This window comes from Passer montanus, unplaced genomic scaffold, assembly GCF_014805655.1.
Source record: "Passer montanus isolate IOZ18808 unplaced genomic scaffold, ASM1480565v1 scaffold7, whole genome shotgun sequence".
In the NCBI taxonomy this organism is placed as follows: domain Eukaryota; kingdom Metazoa; phylum Chordata; class Aves; order Passeriformes; family Passeridae; genus Passer; species Passer montanus.
In genome coordinates, this window is record NW_024372147.1 from 13012946 (window position 1) to 13022820 (window position 9875).

Below are 9875 nucleotides of genomic sequence, written 5' to 3' on the forward strand. Positions count from 1 at the left end.
AATTTTGCATGTATGAGGTATGGAAGTCCTTGCCTGGCATGGGAGACTGATTGGGACTGAAAACACCGATAGCAGTGAAATCAGGCAACTTTATTTCCACAACTAAGTCAGATTCAGGATTTGTGTGCACACAGAGGAGAAGTATGAGATGGATAGGGCAAGCCTTAGACACTGAGGCTCTTTGGATCACCAGGCATTGCCCTGAAAATGGGCATGGTCCACTGCAGCCTGCAGTGGATCCTGCTCATCCTCTTTCTCTGGCCAGTTTTCTCCTTAGCACCTGAAAGAGCTCCTGCACCTGAGTAAAAAATTCCACCAGCTTCTGGAGTGAAAATGGGCAGGAGCTAAACCTGTCCAGCGGTGTTGGTATTGGCCTTGGCTTCTGAGGGGGGGTTAGGGCAGTCATAGAATGTCTTGATGTCCTTCTGTCTGGCTGCGGGTCTATCTGGACCAGAATCCACTCATAGAAGTGCTGAACGGAGGTGTAGACTCCAAGCTGGTTTGCTGTCTCACAGCCTTTCCCCAAGCTGGCCACACCAACAAGCCAGAAGAAGGCAGCATTGTTATCTTTGCACACCAGAGGACCACCGTTGTCACCCTGCAGTGGAGCAAGAGAGAAATAAGGTAATACTGGGTAGCTGCTGTCAGCGCTAGATCTGTCTCCTCTCTCACAGCTCTTGACAGAGCTGTATTCCTGGTAGAGAAAGTTTCAGCTCAGGTGCTGGAGCCTTCAGAACCTTGTCTGGGAACAGGTCAGGGGCTTATACAGTAGGGCTGTCTCTTGTCTCTGCACAGTAGTCGTGGATGTGCGGGATGGATGTTCCAGGGTTGGCATCTGGACCTCTGGACTGCCAAGAGCACTTCAGTGTGTTTTCTGGTTGTAATACCTCTGGAACAATGCGGGCACTGGGGAAGGACATGTAAATGGGGAAGAGGAGGGAAGCCCTAACAGTGGTGGGCAGCTGGGGCTGGGAGGGTGACTGGCCAGGCGAAGCAGGCCCTGGACTGTGTTGGAGTGGTGCTACTCAGGCTGCCCGTGCTGCTGGGGGCTGAGTGGCTTGTCTCACACTCCTACCTGGCAGGGGTTGATGCCACCCACTGAGTAACCAGCACACAGATTTTGAGTGTGGATGGCCCCAGTGTTCCAGATGCTGCTGTTACAGAGCTGGATATCAATGAGGTGGACCTTGGCCTCCTGTAGGATGTCACTTGGTCTTTGAGCTGTGAGCACAGAAAGAAATGAGCATACAGCAGTTCCTTGGCCACTCCCCTCCCTTGTTGGGGGTGAAGCCCTGCCCTAGGACTTCCCTGGGGTTCCCTAGGCAAATACCATGTCTGGCTTTGGGGAATGATCCAGGACTATCTCTCTGGAGGCAGACATCTGGCAGCCTGACTCTGACTTTGGCCTCTGCTGTTGGGAAGCCCAACCCATCTCCCTTATGTGCCAAGTTTGCCCTCAGAGCATGTGTCCATTTTGGGAACCCACCTCTTGTAGTGGTAGTACCCCAGCCAGCAATGTAACAGGCTTCCAGCTCTGACACTTTCAGTGTGGTGTCAGGCACACAGCCCAGCTGTACGTAGTGGCTGCACATGACGGGCTTGTCCAATTTCAGCAAGGCAATGTTGTTCCTCTCCTCACCAGGAATATAGTGTTCATGAACCCGTAGCTGCTTAATCTGGCGCACTTGCACCTCAGGGCCCAGCTGAGTCAAACGGGTAGCCCCAGCCACCACATGCCACCTGTTGGTGTTCCTAAGAAGGACGTGGAGAAAGAGATGAGAGGGAGCAGAGCCATGTGCTGCAGCAGCACAGGAGTTCCCTGTCCTCTCCTTTGCAAGTCAGAGAAGAAAGCAGTGTGTATGACTGCCCTAGCATGACTTATGCTCTGAGAATGTTGACCTAGAGGCTTCTAGAAAGCAGTGGCAAGAGCACAGAGTGTTCTCTTGAGTAATCTCTCAGTTGGGGTCTGCAGTGCACAGGTACTGGGCATACTGCAGGGACACAGAATGGGAGTAGCCCATGCTGCTGCCGACAGGGTACCTGCTGGTGTAGTGGAGATGTACCCATTCCCTGCTGCTCCCTACCTGGCATTGATGAAGCAGTGGGCAGCTGTGAGGACCCACTCTGTGCTGATGAGGGACCCTCCACAGATGTGCCCTGTGCCTGGTTCCCAGGGATCCTGGATGCTGACAATCCCAGCCCAGGCTCCTGGTTGGACAGCTGTGCCACCAACGATGTGCAATTCACCATAGTCTGGAGCCATGGGGTCATAGTCTGGAGCCATGGGCTCATAGGAAGCAGACATGGGCCAGAGACCACAGGTCCCTCTGTAGACAGAAAGTCATTGCTTGATGGCTTGCTGCTGCTCAGGTTGAAGGTCAGCCAGCTTCCCTCCCCACATGGCATTGTTTGCATGGACAGCAGAGCCAGGGAATCCCATGGGACATATGTCTGTCCACCCCTGTTTCTGCTTAAGCCTCCATAGACAAGTTGTGCTGCAGCTTGGGTACTGTCAAGGAATTGAAGCTCCTGCATGGGGGTCACAAAACTGTGGCCAGAGGGGATGGGGAACACCCCTCAAATGTTGTCCAAACTATCTCCAAGAGCCTGAGGCCACTTACCCACAGGTGTCCCATGTGCTGAGCACAGATCTACACATGGCCAGTAGGAAAAGGAGGCATAGCAAATTCATCACTTCCTGTGGCATGCATCAACTGCAAGGAGTGAGGGCTCATTCAGTGCAGCCACCAACTAATGCAGTACCTTTGGCCCCAGGGCTGATGTCACAGAGCAGTTTGTTCAGTGTTTTGGGCACAGTGGCTTTATTGGGTGGACAGTGGAGCGGCAGCATAGAGTCATAGAGTCATAGACTTCTTTGGGTTGGAAGGGACTGTAAAGAATATCTAGTTTCAACTCCCCTGTCTGAATACCTTACTCTGGAGCAGGATGCTTGAAACCCTCTCCCACCTGGCCTCGAACACTTCCAGGGATAGAACAGCTTCTTTACCTGGCCTCGAACATTTCCAGGGATAGAACAGCTTCTTTAGACAGCCTGTGCCAGTGGCTCACCACACATGAAAGTTCCAAGCAGGAAGGGAGGCAGAAGCTGGGACTGTACATTCCTGACAGGCTCCAGTGAATACTGTGCTGGTCGCATGAGGGTGTGCAGGCCTTGTGGCAGGCAGCAGCATTTGGCTTCCAGCACTGCCTGTTAAAAGCTCCCAGGAATATACCCCATGGGGCATCACAGCGTCTTTGGAAAGTTCACTGAAACCTTGCTCTCTACATCAGTTTGCCAACAGGTCCTTCCAAAAAACATTCAACAGAGAGCAGTATGCATGTGTTTGGTTGCTGAGGATCCAATCCAGTTTCAACACTGTGGTGGGGAAGCAACAAGGTGCAAGCCCAAGTGCAAGCCTAATAAACCAAGTGCTCCCAAGCAGTGTCAACCTTCTTATACAAAGCACAGTGAAACACAGATGCAGCACAGTCCATGTTGGCCATGCCAGCTACAGTAACACCTTCTGGCAGACTCCATGTCCTTGCTCTTTGTGGCTTCTATTGATGTTCTGGGCCCACACTGACAAAGATGGTTTTGGCATCTGAGGTGTGTAGCCTTTCAATTTGAAGTAGACAGGGAAGGATGGTCCTACTCTCAGCTCCACTTGCCAATCTCCACGGCTTTGGTAAATCCCATACCAGTCTCATCTCATCAGTCTGGCTGCTGCAGCCTTGTTCACCTGCTGGAGTGCAGGGCAGTCACAGCAGAAAAGCAGAAGCCAGCCACATCTGTTGAAGTTGCTGAGCAGAGCTGAAGGGGAGAAACAGTGTCTCTCTTCTGGTGTCTTCTCACAGCAGCCACCCATGCTGTTCTACCCTGCTTCCCTTTACAAGACTTTGCCAGTTAAACCCAATGCAAGGTTGCAGAGAAAAGCCATGAGAACATAAAGGAGAGGTGGTCAAAAGGGCCTAATGATGAGAAATCCGGTCTGGTTAACTTCTCAGGGAGAAGGGGAAAGATCAGGAACAGAAGCTTGGTACTAAAGGAGACTTTCGTGTTCCCAAAAGGTGCTAAAGGTACTAAAGAAATACTTCACAGGATCTAGTTGATGTTAGGTAAGCTGAAACAGAAGGCACGATGAGGTCTGTTTTGATTTTTACCAGTACGTGAAATTACTGTTAAGGCAACTTGTGAAAGTAAGTCAGGGACAAATAAATTTGAAACCTGGTGGGCACTGTTCCTTCTTGGGTGAATCATTTTTCTGCTGGTTTACTTTAAAGAAGAGGGTAACATTTTCCCAAGTGGTCTTGAGTTTGGAAAGTACAACCCTACTCCAGGAGATCATGCCAAAGCAGGTGTCCTATTATTGCAAAAGAAGATGAACTTTAATTTTTCTAGGTAAGAAATCATTTTGACTAAAATACACCACTGTATTTTACAATGGTGGTCAGCTCTTGTAGGACAGGAAATAAAGCACACATACTGTAGAAAAGCAAGTTTCTGATCTTATTATTACAGTTACAGTTTATTTTATTTGTACAGGCATTGTTATTTTGTATTAGCAGTGGTTACTTATATAAGTCAAAATTCTATTTAGGCTGTGTGACAAAGAGCAAAAGACAAAAGCTTTATATAATTTCAGTAATGATTTAGTGCTGTGACAAAATAGTTGACATTTACTTACTTTAACTAATGTGTACTTAAATCTTTTGTTGTTTCCTTTTGTTATGCATGACTGGAGGAATCAGCAGTATGCCAAGATGCACTCTGCTAAGTACATATATTGGTGTTGGAAATGAAGGACACATCATTTCTGTTTTAACTGCAGAGAGGAAAAAGAAATCAACCTGCTGCAATCCATTCCAGCTGAGCAGGGACCTTAATTAGGTGTTTACAGCAGCATATTTTGGAAGAAAAACTGTTAATTACAGATCAAAATAAGCAGGAGGAAGGAGCCATCAATTCTTCCAAAAGAAGAAGAAGAAGAAGAAAAAGAAAGTATTTCTAAGTAAAACAGGCTTGCTCTGTTCGCATTCTTATGCTGTATTTACCATAAAAATATGCAAATACAGCTGGTGGAATTGATTTTTTTTCCTGGAAGTACCCATGGAAAACACATTGTTTCCTATTTTGTATTTTTGACTAAGACCTATATGAAAATTCCACCGTAATGCTAAAAAACAAATATCCACGGAGTCTGATGAAAATTAATTAATTTTGATATGCTGATGAAAATTAATTAATTTTCATCAGCATATCAAAAGTGCAGCACTAAAAAATATCAATTTCCTTAGGTTTGACCTGTGACATTGACAGGGCCTAGCTTTCTTATGTTTTGGTTTGGGTAATTGGTTTCAAGTCTAAAAGCTTTTTGTGAGGATAATTATGAGCAAGTTTACTGGTTTTCTAAAATCTCTATTCTTATTCTCAGCACCCATTGCATGAATGACTTCAAAGATGATACAAGTCCATTTACTTAAAGTGAAATAAACTTTTAGTAAGTTTTGAAGCAACAAAAAAAGTAGAAATCACTTTCAGAGTGCTATCACTCGTTTGTAAGAAAGCACCAAGTAAAATGTTCAAATTGTGTGTTACATCTAGAAATACTCTAAGTTATATGAAGTGGTATTCTAGTTTGAAAATTGAAAGTAAAGGATAACTGTATGTGTTCATAGTTGCTAGCCACTTAACCATATTGAGTTCAATAATGTTGACTACTGTTCTTATATACATTAGTTCTTAGAGTGTTCAGTTGTGAAATCCTGCCACAGCACACTAACCATATTTAATATTAACCATATTTAATAGGATCTCCTTGTGAGGCTTCATTAAAGTTTTGGGTTTTTTTAAAATTTATTCTTCTCCATCAGCCTCTGCCCTCCCATAACAATTACCAGAAATCTGAAAGAAAGATTTTGGAAGTATTCTTTGCAAAGGCAAAGAATACTTCCAAAAAAAAAAAAAAAAAAAAAAAAAAGGCTTATTCACAATAGCAAGAGACAACTTTCAGAGCATTTGTAAGGCATAAAAAAAATTACAGGTTTTAAACTAGGACACGTTAATTCCTGTGCATGGTGGGACATTCTGCCTACACATATGGCTTGACTCTCTTCTATGTCACTGCTTCAAAGTCTCCCAGATGCAAATATTTACGTCTGTACCACATGGATGGATAGTAGGGAAGGGGCAGTTCTGGGCAATTTTTTCTGATTTAAAACAGCTCCGTAGTAATTTTGCAGCATAAGGTAAAAAAGAAAAGATTGGACTTCACCAGACAGTGAAACCTTTCACTTCTATGAAGGCAATGGTCTGAGATGTTATACTTGAGAGCAAAAGAAAGCCTCTGCCTTTGCAAAGTAAACGACAGTGGGTTTGCCAGCATTTCACATTTGCTTGCACAGCTGCAAATCAAGATTAAAAGACTTACAATCCAAATTTGAAATAATGTTTGTTTTTTGTTTTTTTTTTACACAAATCCAGTAATGCCACAGAGAACTGATTTCCTGGCTATATTGCAATGATATTTTTCTGACATACATTGGCCAAGTGTTGTGCTTACATTTTCAATTTCATAACACTCTTTATTAAATACCAAAAAGCTGCCAATAGTTTTACTACAGAGTAAAATAAAAAATATATTGGAATTTATTAAGTTTACTTAGTTCAGCTAGTGCTGTAAGCTGTAGAATTGTATATTTTTATTGAAAGCATTTTATTCTTTCATCAATTTATAGGTATGGATAGACTATATCATAATACAGCATCTGAAAACAGAGGTTACTGACAGACCTGCTGGTGTTGTATAAAATCAGTTTGCAGCTGTGCATCACAGTATGTGAGTCACATGAGAAAGGAATATTGAACTTCCTTTTTTTAATCTGAAATTTAGTTTGCACTCACATTTAAACTTGAATTGTACCAGACGCAGTTTTATTCCTGAGAGATCATTTGATAGAAAATGAACTATTTCTTCGCATTTCTTTTTACTCTTTTACAGTAAGCTCGCACAGGTTCACTGGTCTTACTTTTTAAAATATTCTTACCAATATTCTAGGTTATTGAACAAAACCCACATCATGTTCATGATGGGAATGTAACATGTCAGAAGATCTTTGAGCGGTATGCAGCATTCATGCTTTAAGCACTCAGTACTGTTTCCAGGTACTCCCCTGTGTGAGGATAATCCTGTGGCTCACCACAGAAGTCTGTTAAATACTGCAATTTTCTCTCAATAGACTCAGCAATTTGGTTCATTTTGAGACATGAACCTGGAGTCATCTTGCATACCCTTTGTAAGGGTTCTGAAATTTCTCTTTACCTATAGAAGTCTAACAAAACGTATCTGTAAATTTCCCCCAGCATAGCATGATGAAAAACTAAAAATTATAGGATATGTGTGTTTTTCACCTTTTCTGTAGCTCTGTGAGAAATATTGATAGTGCAAGCTATATAAATATCAATTTTTCATTTGTGTACCTAGCAAATTAAGAAATCTATAGAGTTGTAGAACAGATTTTAAGGAGATCTCTCTCCATGTAATGTCATCCACTAGCACGCAGTGATTTTTATATATGTATGCTTAATTCTGAACAAATGAGCTAGAGTCAAATCAGAAATGCAGATATCATTTTAATACCAAAAACATAACTGCAGTGTTACCTCTAGCACAATACAATCAGCCTTTAGCCTTCCGCATTCTGTTGAAAGGCTGGTTTGAATGAAAAGCCCCAGGAAAACTAACCCTCCTCCCCTGGGGAAGTTACATGCTGCTCAAAATAATTAAGAAACAGCTGTAGTTTCAGAGATTTTTCTCCAAGTCAACGGCCATTTGCAGATATTTAAAGATAGTTTGTGACATTATGGAAAGTAGTCCCTAAAACTGTTGGAATTGTAAATGGCTGGAGCTTCCTGGGTGAGGCCATGAAACCACTGAAGGTAGCATCAGATATGACTGGCTTGTTATTTCTAGTAGAATTTAATATAGCAGATGAGAGATTTCTAGTATAAAATTAAGCTGGCACAACAAACAACTGCTTTGTTACACTGTTTAAAAAAACCCCAACTGTTTAATGTGGGGTGCCATCTCTGAATTATAACAGAAACAATCATTCTACCCTACACAAGCAGTGGAATGAGATTTCTGACACAATTTCACGTAGTTGATTATTTATCCTTCCCAAATTTAGTCTGTACAGGGATTGGTGGTTTGAGGCCTGTATGAAAAGGCAACAAATCCAGGAATGTCCGAATCCAAATACCAGGCGGCCATTGTTCAGTTCTTGAGAGTCTGGCAAGTTTCCTTTGCCAACAATGAATGGAGTACATGAAATCTGAATTCAGCTGAGAGATTTGTTGTATCTCCTATTGACCTGCATGTCTGTCTTGATCTCAAATTTCAGTCTCAAACCTCTTCTAAAAGTATCTGTACACTTATTTTCTATGGGGAAAAACCTTACATTGTGAATTTTGTGTGAAAATTTCACATATTTTTAAGGAAGAAAATAAATGGGAGGGAGGAAAACAACAGCAGCAGACAGCACTGTCAGGTTGGATCCATGGCCATGTAGTAGGTTCATCTTCAAGAAATTACAGCAGTAAGAAATGCTTTTTGTGGCTTATCTTTTCAACTGCATATGGTTGATTTTTTTACATTCACCCCAGATGGATACAGATTAAAAAATTTAAATTTTTGTAAGCAGTTAATGGTAAGTTGCATTTTCAGTAGCATTCATTTTGAATGCCTATCTATATGAACTGGTATCAGACTATTCTGTCCTTAGGAATAGTATAGGAAATCAATGTGTTTACCATTAATGTAGTGGTTGCTAAGAGTACCAGTTATTTGCTGCATGTTGTGTGTGCTAGACCCACAGAATTCTTTGCAACAATTATGACAACTGTGGTATCAAAAAACGACTTTGCTGCATCTGGATCTAACTGCAGTGAAATAACTACGTTGGTGTCAATTTGCTTAACTAAGTACTCAGTTTCTACATGTTGTGCTTTATTCTTTTTTTTTTTTTTAGATTTAAAAAACCTGAAAAAAGAGGGAGAAAAAGGCATTTAGAGGTTGGAAGAATAAGTCTCCAGACTGCATGTATTTTATTCTTCCTTAAGCCCTGGCATGTGAGATGCACATTTCTATGTTTCATAATTAGAAAACACACATATTTACAATTGTGCGTTGACCAAATGGGAGCTAAAACTGGGGACAGATGCACTGTCACAGTGTAGCTGGAGAGCCAGAGGAAGAGAGGACAACAGTTCAACAGGAGAGTCAGGCAGAAAAATTACTTTCTTGGTGTAAGCATCCAAGAGGGCATTGAATACCTGTTAGCTGTTCAGGTTCAGCTCACCAGGCTAAACCCACACTGACTTTAGTGACTCTTAGATGCACATATTTACAGAAGAAACAAAAGTAAAGCCAAGAAAACAAAGAAAAGGGAGTGGGAAGTATAAAAACATCTGTCAGTGGCTGCCCCTCTCCAGATCAGCCATTTCTCAGGCATGTCATCTCTCAACACTAAATGGAGACTTCAGCCCGATTTTGGTGGGACTTCAGCATTTTTCTGCAGGAGCTTTTAGATGTTCCCCGTGTAACTGGTTAGTCTGTAGTCAGAAATCCAATGCATCCCAATTCCAAACTACTGCCAACAAAGCAATGCTCTATGGCTCAATGAAACTTAAGATAATAAATCTTATGTTTAATGGCCTCTGAACAAAAGTCAGCTTTTACTTTGAATTGCTATTTTTAATTTGATTTTTTTTTCTGCAGTAAACATTTGTGAGTATCTGTGGAGCAATCCCAATCTTTAGCATTTCTTCAGTGGTGCAAGGGGAAGCAGAGACTTGTTTTTGGAGTTATAGGTAGTTT

General features: G+C 42.3%; 1 protein-coding gene across 1 annotated transcript; it reads right to left on the bottom strand.

Moving 5' to 3' along the window:
* Positions 1 to 244: 244 nt before the first annotated feature.
* Positions 245 to 2284, bottom strand: LOC120512090 (acrosin-like). Its single transcript, XM_039730015.1, has 4 exons — positions 2085 to 2284; positions 1487 to 1752; positions 1076 to 1221; positions 245 to 598 (listed from the first exon to the last, which is right to left on the bottom strand). Exons 1-4 carry the CDS (start codon positions 2282 to 2284, stop codon positions 245 to 247), a joined length of 966 nt encoding a protein of 321 aa, XP_039585949.1.
* Positions 2285 to 9875: the final 7591 nt, after the last annotated feature.